The sequence below is a fragment of the Microtus oregoni genome, unplaced genomic scaffold (assembly GCF_018167655.1).
Source record: "Microtus oregoni isolate MIOR12 unplaced genomic scaffold, Mior012 000020F_ref0000438, whole genome shotgun sequence".
In the NCBI taxonomy this organism is placed as follows: Eukaryota; Metazoa; Chordata; class Mammalia; order Rodentia; family Cricetidae; genus Microtus; species Microtus oregoni.
The window spans coordinates 8178523-8198451 of NW_024543079.1; the positions used below are offsets into that span (position 1 = coordinate 8178523).

Below are 19929 nucleotides of genomic sequence, written 5' to 3' on the forward strand. Positions count from 1 at the left end.
TAAGGACAAATGTTTAGTAAACCACAACCAAACCAAATGCATAGTTGTGGAACCCAGTCCCAGTGGCTACATCAACAAAACACTCCCCCCCCTAAGGCTCAGGCAGCATTGCTAAAGAGAAGAAAGAAACGTTTTAAGGGCCTGAGGATACATACATGAAGTTTTCTCACTGACATGACTGCCTACGCATGAACTGAAGACAGATGCATCAATAGACATACCAAAGTAGACTAGAAAAAGCCCACAAGCCTTTGTCACGGTATAAAGAATAATGAGCAGCTAAACTTTGTTGAGAACCTATCCTATGTTTTAAAATATTCTGATATGTATTTTTATAGTGGTTTCAGAGTATTGTGTCTGTCATTTTGGTCTTTGATCAGTTGAGTTGGTTTTTACATGGGTGACAGTTAAAAAATCAAGGTTCAACCTTTATACATAGGAATATCCAATTTTCTCAACACTATTGTTTGAAGTAACAGCCATCTCTATAATGCATGGTTTGTATGAGTTTGTCTGGATTCAGCTGCTTGCAGATGTGTTTATTTCAAGGATCTTAATTCTGTGCATTAACCTATGCGTCCATTTTTGTGCCACTACTATGTGGTTCTTGGTTATGAGGCTTCTGTAGTATGGCTTCAAATTCAGTGTTGTGAGGCCTCCAGCTTGCTCATTTTCCTTAGATGGTTTTGGTTGTTTGATTTCTTATCACTTCTACATAAACTTTGGGATTTTCCCCTGGTTATACAAAGAATGACTTGGATTTTATTTTTATGAGAATTGCATTAAATCAGCAAAGTGCTGTGAGTGATAAGGACAATTGAGCCATTTTAATTCTTCCAACCCCCGAATAAAGGAAGACTTTTAATTTTTTTTTGTTTGTTTATTGCTCTAACTTCGTCTGTCTTATTAACAGTCATTGTAGATGTCTTTTACTTCCTTAGCTAAATGATTTCTGTGTTTAAAGTGCTTTCAAAGGTGATTGCCTTTTGGTATTTGTGGGCCTCTTTCTCAGTGAGCTAGCTACTGATTTAGAAAAATGCTCCAAGTTTGTGTCTTGTCTTTATGACTTTTCTCCTTACCTAGCACCTGTATTATTTATAGTTGTCTTTTGCAAATGGATAATTTGACCTTAACTTTTTCCATTTGTACATCTTGTACTTGACTCGCCTGATTTCTCTGGCTAAAACTTCCAGTGCAGTATTGAATAGGAGTGAGGAGGCAAGGCCAGAAGGCATTTAATTCTAGCTAAATAAGAGGTGAGAGCAAGAAGATTGCAAGTTCAAGACCTGAGCTAGCTACAGCGTAAGTTTAAGACAACGCTTGGTCAATTTAGCAAAATTCTGTCTCGGATTCTTTTTGAAAGTTGAAAAGAAGAGAAGGTAATGTAGCTCCGTGGTGATGTGTTTGCCCAGCCTAGCAGAGAGCCCAGGTCTAATCCCCAGTACTTGAGAAGAATAAAATATGCTGAGGATAGATACTCTTTAATTATATTCATCACCTTAGAGGAAATACATTCTGCTTTGCTCCCACCCAGACTGATATTGGCTGTGAGTTCATTATATTTAGATTTTATTATGTTGAAGAGCAGAATTCTATATCTATATTTTAGGGATTGTGTGACAAAAGAATGTTGAATTTCTCAAAGCCCTTTCATTTGTTCGTTTATTTTGGTGTGTTTTGTCCTTGATGTTGTTGTGGTGGGTTTCATTTGTTTGACTGAACCATCCTTGCATTCCTAGAATAATCCCAATTCAACTTTGGAGGCCATCATTTTCAATTGCTATTGGATTCAATTTACTGCTATTTTGTTGAAAATGTTGTACTCTAGGTTCAAGATGTTTATGAAGGATTTTCTTTCTGTTTTTCTCTTTCTTTTGTTGTGTCCTTATTTGTTGGATAATCAAAATCAGCAAAGAAACATCGACATTAAACTACACTACAGAGTGAACGGGCCTTTATGGTCATTTTGGCAAATAACTACACAACACACATTATTTTTATAATCACGTGGGAATTATTTGATATTTCCTGTACTCCTTAAATGATTTTTGACTTAATAGTTTTCTTATGCTATGTCCTCCATTTAATATTACCTAGTTAAATTTCCCAGAGCTTTATATATTCTTTCAGTATATAGACCCAAACTTATTCTACTTCCAGTAACCTCTTGGACTATTAAATACCTGCCCAAAAGTTTTTCTGATTAATAGGGGATCTCTGCCTGCATGTGTGGTATGTTTTTTGTCTTATTTCTTGGCCACTTTTTCTAGACTCTTAATTTTTCTCTTTATTTCACTTTCATAATCATGGTTTAGTTTGGTTTTTGTCTTCAGATGTTTATTAAATATCTCTTTTGGGATCCTTATAATTAATCATCCTTTCTTAGGTGACTTTTGTTTCCTTTTTTTCTACTTCTTTATGAGTTAAACTTACTTTCTTTGCATTTTCTCCCTCTGGTTCCTGTAGCATTTCTGCCTTTAATTGGCCTATTTTCTAAACCAAAGTTTTTTTCCAGAATGTTTAATTCATTGTAAACTGTTTTTTTTTTTGTTTTTTTTTTGTTTTTGTTTTTTTTTACCTTTGTTTCCCCCTTTGCCTGTTTGCTTTTCTGGTAGGAACACTTCCATCATCTGCGTGTGGTTACTTTATTATTTATTCAGGATTTTATTGTGTATATTTACAGCGGCTTACTAAATCTACAAATCACAAACACTCTGATCTGACATGACAGTGAAATTTAAGATTTAAACGACAGTTTATTTATTCTACAAGCATAAGGGGCACAGGTGGGAGTGCATGTGGCAGGAGAGGACAACTTCAGGAATCTCTTTTCTCCCTCCACCATGTGGGGACATAGAGTCAAATCAGGTCATCCAGCTTGGCGGCAAGTGCCTTCACCCACTGAGCCTCCTAGGCCGTCCCTGCAGTATAGATTTACTGAGTGTTCATTTTGCACCATTGATGGTGAGTTTGATTATCATTTGCTTCCTTTTGAGATCTTTGCCCTTTGTGATGGCTTGTGTTGACAGTCGTAGGCACATTTCATTCATGTTTGTCTCTTTCCATGTTGTCAACAAGGACTATGATGTACTAATAATGTTATGTTTGTTAATTTTGTGGAGGTTGTAGATATTGACTGATTAATTTTCTTTTCCTGTGTTGTTTCTGAAAATATGCAGGAATATTGGATGCTATATAGTTATTCAACTATTCATAGCCAGTCAGGATAAATGTTCATTTGGTTGTAGGAGGTGGTGATGTAACCAGAATAATCAATGATAAATTCTAAGTTTGGGGGGGGGGTTGTTTGTTTCTTTCTTTTGTTTTAATAACTGATTAGCAAATTGAGGAGAACTTTAATTGAGGCTGGTGGTAGATTCTGTAAGAGTAGAAATGGTAGGGGTAGATAGAATTCTCTTCAGGGTCTGCATATTTGATTATAAATATCTCAAGCATACAGATATGTGAGACTTAATACCAAGAATAACAGTGTGAGAAACAAATTTGAGAGTCATGAAGATTGAATGTTCAAAGATTGTTTGTCCAGCAAAGGATAAATATCTAGCCAAAAAGGAAAAGTGACAAGGAAAAGATAGACAGGTAGATATCCAAAATGCAGAATAACCCGGAAGTCAAGAGCATTAAAAGGGTCAGGGAAAGAATGATGGGTTGTGGCTAATGATGACAGGTCAGGGAAGATGGGGTTGGAGCAGCTGCAATTAAAGTTGAACTTTGGCTGTTTTTTCCTGACCTTAATGGGATCCTCTGACTGAAGGGAGGCACAGAGAGAAGGTGGAGCTGAAACAAGAGAATCACCTGGGGAGAACATCCAAATGAAGATTGGTGAGCTTAAGTTTGGTTCTAAGTTTGTGAATAGACTGACGTGTGACTTAGGATCCTGTTTTCTCCCTTAGAGCTGGACTCTGGGTCCTGCCTATTGCAAGAAGCATAGCCTGATGGGATCCAGGAACACCTTGCAAGGTGGCAATAGACAGTGTCCACCTAACACAGTGTGTCACTACAACTATCCCTCTGCAGCCTGAAATATCAACTAGCTTCTCCTTGGTGACTGAGGATTCATAGGCACTAACACATATGCCTGGAAGTAACTTAAGTCAAGTATGACTCTGCCAAATTAAAAGTACCCTTTAAAAGGCATTTCCTTGAATGTGTTCCACAGAGGAGCCTCTGTCTCTCTTACTACCTCCCGAGTGCTGGGTCCTCCAAAGTTTCCCCATGGGCTTCCTTTTGTTGTCTCTGACTTTCTGACTCTTCTCAGCTTCCTGTGCCAATTCAAATCAGATTTCACTAAATTGAAACCTGCTTAGCCTGTTTGTTCTCTGCTGTCTTTGTGTGCCTACATATGACTCAAAAACAAACAAACAGGTGAATTTCAAAGGGGTGTTTGCATACAGACACCCAGAAAAGAAGGCCACTGCCTTAAAGGTTATTTTGTAATTCAGCCTGATTTGCCAACTGTGTAACCTTGGAAAACGTCATCTAATCTTGTCTTCTGAGGGAAAAAAATCAAGGGGTAGGTGTGGGGTGATTGTGGTGTTCATGATCTAGTTGAAGAATGGAAAGAAAGCTATAAAATATGTAGACTTGTGGTGCTTGAAGAGAGGAGTTATTTTTTAAATAAATGGCCCTAGCACTTATTCCATAGTTTTGTTTCCATAGAAGATAAGGAGCAGCCTAAGGATTGGGAGACTCAGGTTGTAGGAAGCCTGGGCTGAAGATGCAGTGATTTTTACAAGCCAGGATGGGGTTAGAAGCTCCGTATACATAAGTATGGACTATGGCAATGGAGTAGCTCTGGAGTCAAACAGAGCCGAGATGAACATTGCATTGCAAGGATAAGGGGAGGCTGTAGGGCCACTGCAGGACTCCACCTGGTCCAGCCCACTAACACTCACCTCTTGGTCTGTCTCCTCTGCCGCCTTCTGTCCTCTATCTCATTGCGTTATGACTCTTAGTCTGTTCCCCTATACAGTGGGTCTGATGTGTTAGAAATCTAAACGGAAATTAGCTCTCTTCCTGTTTATATGACTCTCTTGCTTTTAAAGTATAGAGTATACTGCTATATATAGCTTCCTCTCACCCCATGGTCCAAGTAATTTGTTGTGATGATAGCTACTGCAGACTTCTTTATGTCTCCTCTGAACTCCTCACTTTCCTACTTCAGATGTCTGGCACATCTGTTCTTGAGTGTGGACAGCCCTCCTTGACACTTCATGTATCTGACTCCTATTTCTCTTCCAGGTGCCAGACTGACTGACTATTCTCTCAGAGCTGTAAGGCGTCTCCTTTCCCTCCCACAGTCCACTTTGCTTTCCTTACACATATACAGCACCCAACACCTTTTGCTCCCGTTGCTTATGGCTACTTGCGATTAGATATTTACTTGTGAGGACAGTCATTTAAATGTTTATCTTCATCTCAGGTGTGACAATCTGCCAAGGTAAAGACCATCTCAGTTTTGTTCATCGTTGTAGCCACGGTGCCCAGAACAAAGCCAGATACATAGTGGTCATTCAATAAGTGTCTGTTGAAGAGCTGGCCAAGGAATAATGAAAGGATTAGGTAGGGTGTCAGGTTCTCGGGTCTTAGAAGAAATATAAGTCAGAGTCGCTGGAGAAATTTCAGCAAGACTGCAGACAGAAGGTCAAGTCCTATCCGACTAACGAAGGAAGTTCAGTAATAGAGAAGACAGAGACATAAGACAGGGAACCAGAATAAGCATTTGAAAACTATGAGGTCAGAGTTAAGCCCTCGTTATAGTAGATCAGGAATCTAACAGGATAATATAGTAAGAAGTGCAAGTATTAGTCACCTTCCCAAGGCTTCTTGATTGGGGGTTGATCATCTTCACTCTACTTCTGAATTGAAGTTATGGGCACACTTTGATGCCCCAGATACTTGCATTGAGATCTTACCTTAAAGAGGTGTAGTAATAAGGGTGGCGGGACTGCGTCCCCAGCACCCTGGCTGCCTGGCTAGCTTATGCCCGAAATAACAACACACAAACTGTATTCATTTAATCACTGCTTGGCCCATTTCTATCTAGCCTCTTCTAGGCTAATTCTCACATATTAATTTAGCCCATTTCTAATCATCTGTGTTGCGCCCCTAGGTGCGCTTACTGGGAAGATTCTAGCCTATGTCCATCCTGGGTCGGAGCTTCATAGCGTGCGTCTGCCCAGGAGCCAGGAGCATGGCGTCTCTCTGAGGGGTCTGCTCCCGAGGGGAGAGCTGTCGAGTCTGAGCTCACTTCCTCTTCCTCCCAGCGTTCTGTTCTGTTTACTCCTCCCACCTATCTTCTAACCAATAAAATGGGCCAAGGCAGTTCCTTTATTAGCCAATGACCTTCTTCCATCAAAGAGGCATCTGACAATTGCAATAATTGTTAAAGGATGGATGAGTGTACTCTTGGGTAAGTCAGACCTGGCTTATGATAAAAGACTTTGCAGACATAATGTAGGTAATAATGTAAAAACAGATTTGTATAAGGCAAGATTCAATAGAGTGGTATCAAGAATCAAGAAGACAGAATGCTGGAAAGGCAGGAATAGTAGTGGTAAGACCAGATTCAATGTTTGATAATGTCCTCAGGATGATCCAGCTTCTCCACAAAAGGAGTCTTTCTCTCTGTCATTTGATTATGAGAGACAGAGTCACAGAGACAGAAGGTGACTTGTTCAGTCTTGCAAAACTCTGGCAGAGCCTGGAGTAGAGGGGAAGTCCCAACACAAGTATCAAAGTGAGGTTGTTATCAGTTCTACCCCAAGGTGACATGCACCTGTGTGAAGACTGTCAAGTCTATGGCAGGAAGGAGGACATGAGCAAGGTTTAAAAGATGAGAAAGTAATGTGTGTTGCTTCGATGCATATTATAGACCCTGAGAAAGATATGATAGAGATAGAACAGAAAACACTATACCCTCCAAGTTCTAACACAATCTGAGCACAAAGAAAGCACTTCCTTCTTGTTAATATGATCAGGACTCTAGACATATGCACACTGACTGGCCAGACCACCCATGTAATAGAATTTATAGTGTCCAGCAGGGCTCCGATTTGCTTGCTGACAATCCAATCAACCAGAAAGTCAAGGAAGTGACTCAGGGCTTTGTGATTCCTTACCTAATTCTAACCAACCAAGACAAATTGCTTACGGAATTAGAGCTTCAGGAACATAGGAAAAAGTGAACATGTAAGTGTCGTGTTTGTGAACGTCAGGAAGACTTAATGCATCCAGACATGCACTCTGCCATGTAGAAAACAGACTTTGCCAAGTGTGGAGTTGAAGGTGTGGTGTTAGGAAACAACCTGGTTTTCAGGCTTGAAGTCATGAAGGGGCAGACGGTTCTAGGTTAAGTTAGGAAGTCTCACAAGTGATACAGGGAGCAAGAGTAGGTGATGGAATAAACCCTTGTAGCTACCCAAGAGTTCCAGTCATGTGGACACACATTTTAAAAAATTCCCACAGGTGGCAGGTTAATATATCTTTTAGATATCTTTTTAGACTTGGGTGCTTGTCATTAATTTATGCTTGCCTTTGAAAAATTTGTCATATCTAATTAACAGTGCAACAATTACATGCCCTTCAGGACCTCTCTTCATGCTTAGAATTACCCATTAGTTAGAGCAACAATAGTGTTTTGCTTATTTGTTTAATATTTTCTTGTTAAATTTTTATTTTGTGTGTATGAATGTTTTGCATGCATGTCTGTATGTGCACCACATGTATGCCTGGCGCCCTTTGTAACCAGAAGAGAGCACTGGATCCCATGGTACTTAAGTTAAGGTCATTGTGAGCTCCTATGAGGATGCTGGGAACTTTCTCTAGATCCTCTGCAAGGGCAGTAGGTACTTTAAAGCGCTGAGCCATCACTCCAGTCCCTTACTTAATATTTCATATGCTTACAGTTCTGTCTAGTTAAATGGCCCTCACAATCACTTTAGCTGTAAAAACGTCTTCATGTTCTGCTGTGTTAATGTGCCACCACTCCCTTCATGGTTCTTGTATAGTTAGACAAACATATCTTTCTTAGTTTTCACTCTGGGTCCAACATGTTTAGTGGGAAGGCCATTTTCTATGTTCAGGGTTATTCTGTGAGAGCAGCTTCTTAGATCAGAAAGATTGGATTGAATCTCTTTAAAGTTAAGTGCAGTCAGTCTTCTGCCTGTGTTCACAAAGGCAGAGTCATGGGTTTGGAGGACACACTTAAGGAACTTGAACATCTGTGGGGTTTGTTTCCATGGGGGTTCTATCTTGGGTACCAAAGGATGGCTATATTTTCACATTACTCCAACAGTCATGGCTTCATCCAGCCTTCGCCCACTGTTATTCGCAACTGCCATGAATAAAATGGCACGTTTTCTCATACAGTGTTTTCCAACTCCTTTTCCTTTGCACTGATATTAAGTTGATGAGCCCCTGACTCATAGCTTACACCTCTCCCTCTTTCCAGTTGCCCAGCGGTTGTCAGTGCCACACCACCATTTGAAGGGTTTCAGTTTTCTGAGGGTCAAATTTTCTCAAACTATATCAGGCCCTTTAAACTAAGCACAGAGCTGAAAAACAGTGGGAATTTAAGGACTTCCTCTCTCTCCAAATATGAAAATCAAACTATTAGTTTGTCCATTTAACATCATGTACACATTTCAACTTATCCATGACTTTAGCCTTTGGAATATCAGTTCTACTTTTTGCATGTCCTTTTGGTCATTTTTCTTTCTGTCTTCTGGATATATTCTTTAATTAAAGGTAACCTTTTATTTGAAATATAACAAGGTTCAATTTTCCTGTGTAATCCTAAATGGAATCCATCAAATATTTGAACCATAATTTGCTGAACTGTTTAACATTTATGGTTTTCATCTTATAAAATACACAGTGTTCTTGCAGGGACATTTTCATAATGGAAAAAGAAATGGTCATTCCAAAGAACAAGTTGGGCCAACCCAACCTGCTTCCTTTAAGAGGCACCTCAGAATGATAGGTTAGGCAAATGTAGTAGGCAGTGGAGCTCTATTTACAATGAACTTGACCATCGTCTTGAGCCTCTGCTGTGCAGAAGGAAGAGCCCTTGAGTTACTTAAGAACTCAGAAGGCTTGAGCAGTCAGAGGAACTGGTAACTGGCTAACTGAAAGACTCTGCTGTACAAGCGAATGTCAGTCAGGATAGGAGCTTGTAGTGTCTGCCCGGGAGCTTTACCATGGGCATTCTCCTGCTTACACTGGCCAATAATTTGAATGAAACGTTAGAAAAAAAAATGCTTTCTAAAAATTTGTAAGTGATACAAATAGGAGAGGTTATTAGAATCATATCAAAGAAGATAGAACCCACAGTGGTAAATATGATTCTATACTTTGGCTATGTTACTAGAAGCTCACTATTAGTGATTAAAATAACTATAGTCTAGATAATGATATCTGTGGACAAGGCCTAAGAAAGATTGTGCCCTCCTGTTCTCATCATTGCACACCAAGAGACACAAAAGAGAAGTTGTCCCAGAATGAGTAGCAAAGGTGCTCAGAAGACTTGAACTCTTGCCTTTTAATTAATTAATTAATTAATTAATTGTTGATTTGTATTGAGGTCTACATTTTTCTCTGCTCCCCTCCTTGCCTCTCCCTTCCCCTTCAGCCATCTCCCACTTGCTGACAAAGAACATTTTGATGTGACACCTATCTTTCAGTATCCCATCCTTTTCCTCTGTAAGCAGAGATAAACACTCTGCGCAGCCAGGAGCTAGAGTGGGGAAAGCAGAACTTAATTACTGGGAGTTGTACCCAATCTAGTGAAAGAAACCAGTTATAGCACTCAGGGGCACGCATAAACGGAATAGTCTGGGCCAGCAACATTGCCATTTCTTCTCTGCTCCTGGGTGTAAGATGTGGAAGATTCCATTCCCCTTCCACACTGACACTGGGTGTGGCCTTATGATTAGCTCTGGCCAATGAAGCAGGAGTAGATTGAGAGTGTCACTTCCGACATAAAGCTTTTGATTTCTAGAGTTTGCCTTTTCATCATTTGTTCCCTTTGGGATAAAATGAATTGAGTATTTATGTTTATCTCTCAGAGTAAATAAGTGATTTACATGCCACCCCACCCCCATCCCTCAGACCCAGAATATACCTATGTGGGCCTGGTAGTCTGAGTAGCAAATAAGCCTTTGGTGTTTCTGTCCATGGAAGTCTGGGGTTTATTACTGCAATGCAATCTTTCTAACCTGATGGACCCAAATACCTTCAAGACAGTATGGGTCCTATAATAAGCTCTGGGCTCTTGACAGATATTGCTTTGGCACCTCACACCTTTGCAGTCCCTCTTTTTTCTTTCTTTGCTGCATTACCTTCGCACTATAATTTAGTCCAATGGGATTTCTACTGGTTCCAGGACATCCTGGCAAATGAGTTCTGGTAAAGAAGGGCCAATATGATTGTCCTTATGAGCACATTTTGCTGAAACTCCACAGTACGCTGGCAATGTCACAGATTTATGGGACCTTTTCTCTTGGGAAACAGCTAACGGTTCATCCAGTAAAGATTGTATATAAAGACTAATAGGCACACAGATAGACAGACAGGCACATGCACACACACATACGGAAAGGGGGATAAAGATCCAACACACACACACACAGAGAGAGAGAGAGAGAGAGAGAGAGAGAGAGAGAGAATTTTAGTTATAAGGACTATGAAAAGCATGAAAAATCTCAAGATCAAATCATCTTTCTGTAACGTAAACTTTTTTGATTCATAACACATCTTACACAGCCTTGACTTTTATCAAGTGTTCATTCAGTCTGTCCAGGTAGACATATTGCTGCTCATAACAAAGTTTCCCAAGGAAGGCTGTTCCTTATGCTAATTCATACCTGAGAAAAAAAAGCACCCTGTACACTATCATATAACCACTGAACACTGCTAAATTTTTTGGGTGTTGGAATACTTATGAAGTAGTTCTGTCTAGTGAAAAGGTTGATAAGGTAGTAGGTGCCATGAAACAAACAAAACAGCATATGTTCTAAGCCTGAGAGGAAATAAGGCTGAGATTAAAAGGTGATCCCAATAGGGGAGAAATGGAAAGGATAAATTTTAAATTATAATTAAATACATGTACATACATATGTATATGTACAAATCCCAACTGTTTTTTATAGAATAATCCTTATATAATCAACAATTAATTAACTACTGTGTCATTCTTTTTGTTGTTCCCAGGAGACAAAAATCAACTGTGTGCGTCTGGCTACAAAAGGTATGTTGAGCTGTCCTTATCTGACTATAGCTGTTCTTCAGCAATACAAGCATTGCTCCTTTTGTTCCTACAAGGGAAGTTTAAGCAACAGTCTCTAAAACTAAAGGGAAAGAATTATTTGGGGGGGTCGTTTTCACCAACACCATGTATCTCCAAAAAATATGTTCTTATCATGGAGCTTAAAGCATATTAAGAGCTCCAGACATATTTATTGGATGGATGGATGGATGGATGGATGGATGGATAGATTTTACAATGAATGTAAAATATTTCTAAATTGTATTCTGTATGTGTACATGTATACATCCATTGTATTTGTGTCTACATTTGTGGGCTATTTTTCTTAAGCTTGTCTATTAGACCAGTAGTTGAGGCTTTGTACTTTTTTCAGTTGGTGCATGGCTTTCAAGTATGAGGTGATTAGTATTGGTGCCTTTAAAATGAGGAAGCAGACACCGCATTGTTGTGTCCTTCACATTTCAATACTTATCCCCCAAAACACGGAGGCACCATTGTTCAGGCTCATCACTTTTGTTTTCCTAATTATAATTGAATTGCCTGGCTCTTTCAATTGGTACATGTTTCTCTTTATTACTTTTTTTTAAAAAAAAAAACAAAATCAATGAATGGTTTGTTATCATTTAACCTATTACAAGGTTGAATGGTTAGAAATCAGGTTTATCTTTTTTCTTACAGACTTGATATTTTCAACAAGAACTTCCCCCACCAATGCTCATGAAACAAAATTGGGCTCTGTGCTCTGTGTTTATTCACGACATACACAATTTCACACTTTACTTCCAAGGGTAGAAAATTTATAAATATAGTTCTACGTGTCATCATAGATATAATAGACACAGGCAATGACTCAAGTTTATATGTACATATATTTGAATATGTGCACATGCGTATGAACAGAGGAGTCACATACATACAGGTAGAAGAGGAGAGACGGTGAGTGAGAAAGAGGACATAGAGACATAAAGAAAGAAAGAAATGGGTGGGGTAGATATCTAGCTATCAAAGCATGCTCCAAGGTCTCTTAGAAGTTTTCTAAATTCTAAGAATTCAGCTGCATATGTAGGCAGCAAATGGATGATACAGGAAGAAGATGGGACATTGCGACTCTTGGTGATAAGAAGTCACTGAGCTGGCGTGTCCCTAACTTGTTCCCTCTGAGGAACTCAAATGACTCTGTGGAAAGAGATAAAATAGTCTTCTTGAGGCAGGGAGAATTGATGGCCTGTAGACAAAAGTGACACAAATCACAGACGTTGGCAGGCTTTGCCCCTGAAGAAAACAGATACTGTAGAAGGAAGAACATCATCAATTGGGTAGCACTGGGCTCTAGACAGAAATCAGGAAGCTGGGTGTCTACAGCATCCCACTTAAATAGGTAGTCCAAGAGGAGAGAGAAAACTTTTCAATGGTAATGCCCCATGGCTTCCCAGTTTTTTCTCACTCTACATAAGGAAGAGGCCAAGATGATTCCTCCCCCTGCTGTGGGTTCTAGGGAACACTGAGACCTTGGTTCCTTCAAAGACTTCTTTACTAGGTCTGTTTAACCTGAGAATCGGGAGCATGTGACTTGAGAGGCAATGGGTATATAGAAGGACAATGGTACAATATATAAGACTGTATTTTCCCACCCGTCTCAGGGCCATAGTCCTGTGATGTATAGAAGGCTACTCCACTGGCTTCTCCGGAGACACGTTACTCGGCAGATGGAGAATGGCAATGATATTAGAAGAACTAGAGCAGACAGGCTGTCTGTCTCTCCATGGCATGTGTCTCCTCTATAGAGACCTTAGGCTAGCTTTCTTTAGTAGCACAGGTAAAGGGTGAGTGTGTGAAATTGTAGGGATGCATGAATGAATGTAGGAATCCCTAGCTCATTAAGCCCAGACCATGCTTTTAGGGGCATTTCCAGCATCTTCATCCTGTTTCTATAGTACATTGAGATTCAACAGTTTCTTCCCAGAGATGCCATTACCACTTGGGAGGAGGGTAGAGAACTACCTAACACAGAATCCTGTCATTGCCCAGGGAGTCATCCCTTATCAATACAGCCTTAGAGGAAAAGGATTCTTGAAAAATACAACAGTAGGGTTAAGGGAAGGAGATTCATGCTGGGTCTATTTCATGTCAGTTACAACACTTGGAACATCCTGGGGTCAATCAAAAGAAAATGCTGCCTGAATCCACATATTACCCATAAGGCACTGAAATGAGAAAGATACATGACTCCTCTCATTCCTTTTCTACTATGTATGTGAAATTTCTTTTTGGTGGAATTTTGCTGTAAATATTTTATTTTAGTGGGAGGGGGACTTGATCCTGGGCATTCCCCAGGAATCTGGCAATTATAAAGTCCTAGAAAGATATCATCACTATCTCTTTAAGAATCACAACCCTTCAGCCATTTTGGTAACCTTTCTTGGGGTTCTGCTGACAGGCTTTGTGTATCTGGAAGAAAATCACATGCCAGACACAGGCCAGCACTCTGGTGATAAAGTAACTTGCTGCTGTCTTGTTCATGACCTTGGGTTCTCCAGCTGTTTTCCATGGGCATCTATATGAATCCCATAGAGCCAGACAATTATCATGTATTTCAGCCCTAACTACTCATTTGGGGTCAATCTGAATTGACCCTAAAACCATTACCTGCTACATTATATACTCAGTAATTCTAATTTGTGTCTCCCCGTGATCTCTAGAAGCAGAACCCAAGGCAAGAATTTAGAGACATGTTCTAGTGCCCTATTCAGGGAGGGCTCTCAAAAGAAATCTGTAATTGGTAAAAAAGAATGGAATGGGATGAGCAAGAACTTTATCCAGGCAGGTCAAACTAAGACAGATCTACAGTGAATACAGATGTCTCTGAAGTTGTCTTAGCTCGTAGTAAGAAGACACCCTAGCTTCCATCAGACTTTGGCTCCTTCTTCCACCACAGTCTCTCAGGTAGTTATAGAGTAAGTAACAAAGGTGAACCTTAGACTAGACTTGGGAGAAAGTTCTGGTTTTAAGCTCTTAGTCACATCCTGATGCTACACCAGCCTGAAATGAGGAACTGGGTGCCAAATCAAAAGTCTCTTTCTACTGCCTCTAACTTCAACAAGACTCCTGGATACATTATACCATCACGTTCATGGTATCTCGTTAGACAGAGCTCATCTTTGGGAGCTTGGGGATGGGGTCAACTTGAGCAGTATATGGGAAATGAAAGTCTCACGTGCTCAAAAGCAGTGTTGCAGAGGAGGTTTTAGTGTAGAAGAAGGGATGGAAAGGATGTAAGAGCTCAAGGATGGGGAGAAGGGCTGTGACACGCAATCTGGGCAAGAGACAGTCGTTATAATCAGGAAACCACAGCAAATGATTGTGTTTTCACTGGGTCTGCACAGGAATGGACCTGTCAAGAATCAGGCATGGATGGAGGAGGATGGTGGGTAGCTAACTCTCACTGCAGGACTGTTTGTTGCTACTGATAAGTTAAGGGGAAGGAGGGATATTGCCTTTAATTGTGCAGCCCTTTGTGACACCACCAGACTCCAATGGACAGTTTCAATCCCATGAACACACACATGGCCCTGATAAAACCGAATGGGTCATAAAATCAACCCAAATAGCATGAAGCCTGGAAGGGAACTCATTGGAGAAGGGGGTTGAGATGGGAGGGAGATAAGAAAGGATAGGGTGAGTAATCAGAATGTATTTCTTCACTTGTATGAAATAGTCAAAGGACTAACTTAATTTGAAGTGGATTGGGCTTTCCTAGGGAGCATGTGGGAACTTTGAATGAGATATTTAGAACTCAGAGGTGCTGAAGTTCAAATAAGAGATAAAATATGGAAGGTGCATCAGCCTCAATGGCAGAAGACAATCCCAGCTGTCACTGCTGAAGGAGATGTCCAAATAGCTGAGTGCATGCCCTTTTGGCTGGGGCAGAGGAGGCCAGGTGGAAAACAGTCTGCTCATGCTACTCGGTTACAGAACTATACCAGACGGTTCCACTGTCCATATCTGATGGGCCTCTGTGTACCCTTTGGAGCTTTGCTACTTTATATCAGCATGCTGGTCCCTACCAGTCTTTCCTGCATTATGTGACCCCTGTTTGCCCTTTATTCTCATCCAGGCTTCTCCCCTCTTATCTTCTGCACTCCAGAATATAGTCTTTGTTCAATTATTTTTTAGAATTACATTTGATTGATTGATTGATTGATTGACTTTTGTGGTTTGTAATGTGGGGCTAATATGTGTCACAGAACCCATGTGAAGATCAGAGGACTACTTGATCTAACACATGGATTTTGGGAATCAAACTCAAGTTGTTTAGCCTAATAACAAATAGTCAAAGGGCAAAGCAAGCTGCTTTATCCACTGAGTCTTCCTAGTTTTTCTAAGCACTACTTATTTCTTTATGGGGGAGTATACGTGTGCATGATACATGTGTGAGTGTCAGGGAACAGCTTAGAGGGCCGCATCTCAAATCCCTTTCACCTTTTGTTTGAGACACGGCCTCTCATTGGCCTGGAAGCTTTTCATATAGTCCAGGCTAGCTTTCCCACAATTATCTAATGGTCTACCTATGTGCATCTTCCACATCAGCATCACTGGATGACATGTGCACATCACAGGACATAGCTTTTTATAATAGATTATAGGGATCTGATCTCAGGACTTCCTGCTTGCAGGGCACGGACATTACCAATTGAGCTGCCTCTAAAGTTTCTCATTTAACACTTGAACTTACTTCAAGTTGCCCCCAACCTCAGGGCCTTTGTTCATCATGAGCAACCATATGTTTCAGCTTAACATATAGACATCTTTTAAGTTGCAGCTTGAATCTTACTTGCTAGAGAGACCATCCTATCTACCAAAGTAGCATACATTCCCAAGATTTCCGCTTTGATTGTGATTTGTGATTTGCAGGTACAACCTGCAGACATGCATGCCCTTGTCTGTAAGTTTAATATTTACCATCCTAATGGATGCCAAATGACAGACATGTCTTTTTTTTATTTATTTTTATTTATTTTTTATTTTTTTTAATTTATTTATTTATTAAGGATTTCTGCCTCGTCCCCACAACCGCTTCCCATTTCCCTCCCCCACCCCCGATCAAGTCCCCCCCCCCTCATCTGCTCGAAGAGCAATCAGGGTTCCCTGACCTGTGGGAAGCCCAAGGACTGCCCACCTCCATCGAGGTCTCGTAAGGTGAGCACCCAAACTGCCTAGGCTCCCACAAAGCCAGTACGTGCAGTAGGATCAAAAACCCACTGCAATTGTTCTTGAATTCTCAGTATAGAAAACACTAACCTGAGTGAGGTAAGCCAGACCCAAAAAGAGGAACATGGGATGTACTCACTCATATTTGGTTTCTAGCCATAAATAAAGGACATTGAGCCTATAATTCATGTTCCTAGAGAAGCTAAATAAGGTGAATCCAAAGACAAACACATAGGCATCCTCAGGAATATTAACCTTCATCAGGCGATGAAAGGAGACAGAGACAGAGACCCACACGGGAGCACCGGACAGAAATCTCAAGGTCCAAATCAGGAGCAGAAGGAGACGGAGCACGAGCAAGGAACTCAGGACCACGAGGGGTGCACCCACACACTAAGACAATGGGGATGTTCTATTGGGAATCTCACCAAGGCCAGCTGGCCTAGGCCTGAAAAAGCATGGGATAAATCCGGACTAGCTGAACATAGCGGACAATGAGGAATACAGACATGTCTGTTTTGATGCTCACCGTGTCCCCAGATCTTAGCACACACTGATGTTCAACAATATTTGTTGAACAAATACGAGGATGCTTTGTCTGATCAGTGGACAGATAGATGGATAGATGTTTCTGTGAATGAATGGATCAATAGACAGCTGATCCTAGATTATTAATTTTATTATTTAACTTAAATGGGTAGAGGGATCCTAGGTTATTATTTTTCCTTGCCCACTTTTTTCTAAGAGTAAATTATATATTAGGACTGTGCTCTCAGAAGATAAAAGTCAGGTAAAATAGAGGAAAAATTGTGTGATCTACAATCCTCACTAACAAAATAGCAGGCCATTCTCTTCTTGTGGTTCATATAGACAAGAATTTCACAACTCCCTCGGGGAGCTCTTTTTACTTTGGACACTCCAGTTGCCAGGAGTTCCTTGACGCTTCATTGGAAAGAGCCCTGTATATTAGGTTCTTCTAATTCCTGCTGATCAATCCTTGAGGTCACATAATCTTGTCTTCTTTTCTCCTTTTAGAAATAAAATGACTTCCTCTGACCTGTCCTCCTGATCTCTTGAACAAATAGGGTCAAGCAGAAACACATTCGCCGGTCTTCTGGCACTTGGCTGTAGCCACACTAGCCACCAGCAGGCAATAGCAGCCCCACTGTTGTCCCTAGCCTTGAGGAGAATGCAGCTGGCTTCACAGACTCCTGCTGGGTGCGCAGGAGTGGCAGTTAGAAAAATCAGCCTTGATTTGATTTGCAAACTGAGCCGAGTCATTGAGACAAAATAAATCCGGAAACCCATAAAGCCATTTGCAGAGTTGCTTTAAAAAAGACAGCCACAGTTTTAGTCTAGTAAACACTCTAACAATCCCATTAAAGCAGCCCCCTTGGAGTAGGTGCTGAGAGTGAAGTCTCAGAATAATGAAGCATGAGACACAGGGCCAGTGGCACCAACAGTTCTGTCTTGTCCATTAAGGATGGACTAAACCCATTGTCCATAGACAACAGGCAAAAGGCATGGACAATGGCCTTTTGTAAATGTGCCATCTTTTGGCAAGTCTGAGCCTGAAGTGAGCCATTTTACCCAGCGTTTCTCTCTCCTCTCTCCATAATGGATCCTCACTCCTACAGGAACTGACAGGGACAATCAATAGCCCTTCTTTAAAGAGATGCCCTCATTTTGCAGATGCTAAGACTGGGGACAGGAGGATGATGTGTTCATGGCTTCCTTATCCACAGAAGAACAGGCCACATGTGATACAACAATCCAAGAGCAATGTAAAAATCGTCTTCTCTATGTAGGAAACTGCCAGCCGCACTGGCCCAATTCTACTTGAAAGGTTTTCTTGCACATCCTGGAGAGTTTGCTTGAAATCGTGAGACTCAGACACCTGGCTTCAAATCCTGTCTCCAAGTTCAGTTGCTTGGCCTGGGACAAGTCACTTACCATCTCCGAGGCTAGCGCATCACTTTGAAAGCGGATATCATTAACTCTTTCTGTCACTCACCCAAGCGTATGATAGATTAGACAAGGAGCTTCCACCCTTCATTTGACTGTACAGGTCTTTATAGATCTTGGATCTCTGTAGAAGGCCATAGACTATACCCTAGACATTTCACATGCAATTATATCCTTCTGCCATGTGTCAGAGGGACTCAGATTAGAATCAAGGTGGAGAAGCTCAAAGTGTACAGAGATGATGTTGCCCTTTGCACCGTCTGAAGATCATTTGCTCATATAAAAACCTTACCCGGACATTTAACATATACACATATACATATCCATGTCCAGGCACTGTTCTTTCCTCCAAACCTGCTCAGCAGTATCAGAAGAGTCCCAAGAACACAGCATATCCAAGCCTAGCTATGGAAGCTGAACAGGGACATAATGAAATACCTATTGCGAGAGAAAAACATAGTCCAGTGAGAAAATCCTGACTGTTTTCCAGTCTTTTGAACTCTTTCAAACTGTGGGAAAAGGAACTAGAGGCATGAGTTTGGAGGATTGAGACATAGTGCTGCTGTTCTTCCCTAGCTGAGACTAACGGATGAATATTCTGGGCTTGGAGTTGTGTAATAAAACAAAATCCCTTTGACCTTTACCACCCCTTATTCTGCCCTGTTTCCATCTCTATTCTTAATAATATAGCTTTTCTGAGGGTTGTATGAGAAGATGAAAGATTACAACATAATGGACACCATAAAATAACCTTAAGGTCTTGAAAAATCCTAACCCTTTCTTTAATAATTTTCTTGATGCAACAGCTGGCATATATTTCTGGTCTTGTTTGTGTTTTCCTGTCTTCTTCCACCCTAGACAAGTGCAAACTGCATTCTTCCATACACACCTCCCCCGCACCCCACTCACAAAGGCCAAAGCTGGTACAACAGAGGCTAGGAAAGCTAAAGTCAACACAGACTCTTGTCCTCCAAGTACATTCCTGAAGACATGAGATACCTGGATTGGCTTTAGCTCACATCTGTGCTTCCAAAGAACTTAGCCTCTTAAAGGGAAAATGAGACCTAGGAGGGAAGGATGGGGAAATTTGGAATAGGCTAAAGATGCAGGTTAAAAATTAAAAGAATTTAAACCCCATCAGTGGGCTCTCAAATGGGGGGAGGGATCCCAGAATTTAAATACCTATGTGCTCTAGTATTACAAGACTTTTCTTAGTGAGATGTGAGCCCACATCTGTTCACCTCAGATCGGGTACCAATGGTGCAACACAAATCTAGCTTAGAGAGTCAGTGGGATTTTTGCGGTAACCAATGGAAGTAGGGGAGGCTCAAAAGCAGCTGCCTCCCGCAAAAGCCTCCCCCTAGCATGGATGAAAGCTCATGAACACTGTGTCCCTGGAGCTGTCTGTGTGACCTGTGCACAGCTCTGCTGGTCAGAATCTCCTCTCCCCAGCAATTGGCACAGCTCAT

At 40.9% G+C, this 19929-nt stretch overlaps 1 protein-coding gene across 13 annotated transcripts in view; it reads left to right on the plus strand.

The window, feature by feature from the left end:
* Positions 1 to 19929, plus strand: part of Ptprt (protein tyrosine phosphatase receptor type T) — a 1081821-nt gene that overhangs the window by 866396 nt on the left and 195496 nt on the right. For all 13 annotated transcript variants that reach the window (XR_005976047.1, XM_041670836.1, XM_041670844.1 and 10 more), the window contains exon 13: positions 11233 to 11269. Coding sequence is in view for 12 of the 13 variants with exons in the window: in XM_041670836.1 (XP_041526770.1) it covers positions 11233 to 11269 (37 nt within the window). In the remaining variant the exon portion in view is untranslated. The remainder of the gene's footprint in view (positions 1 to 11232; positions 11270 to 19929) is intronic.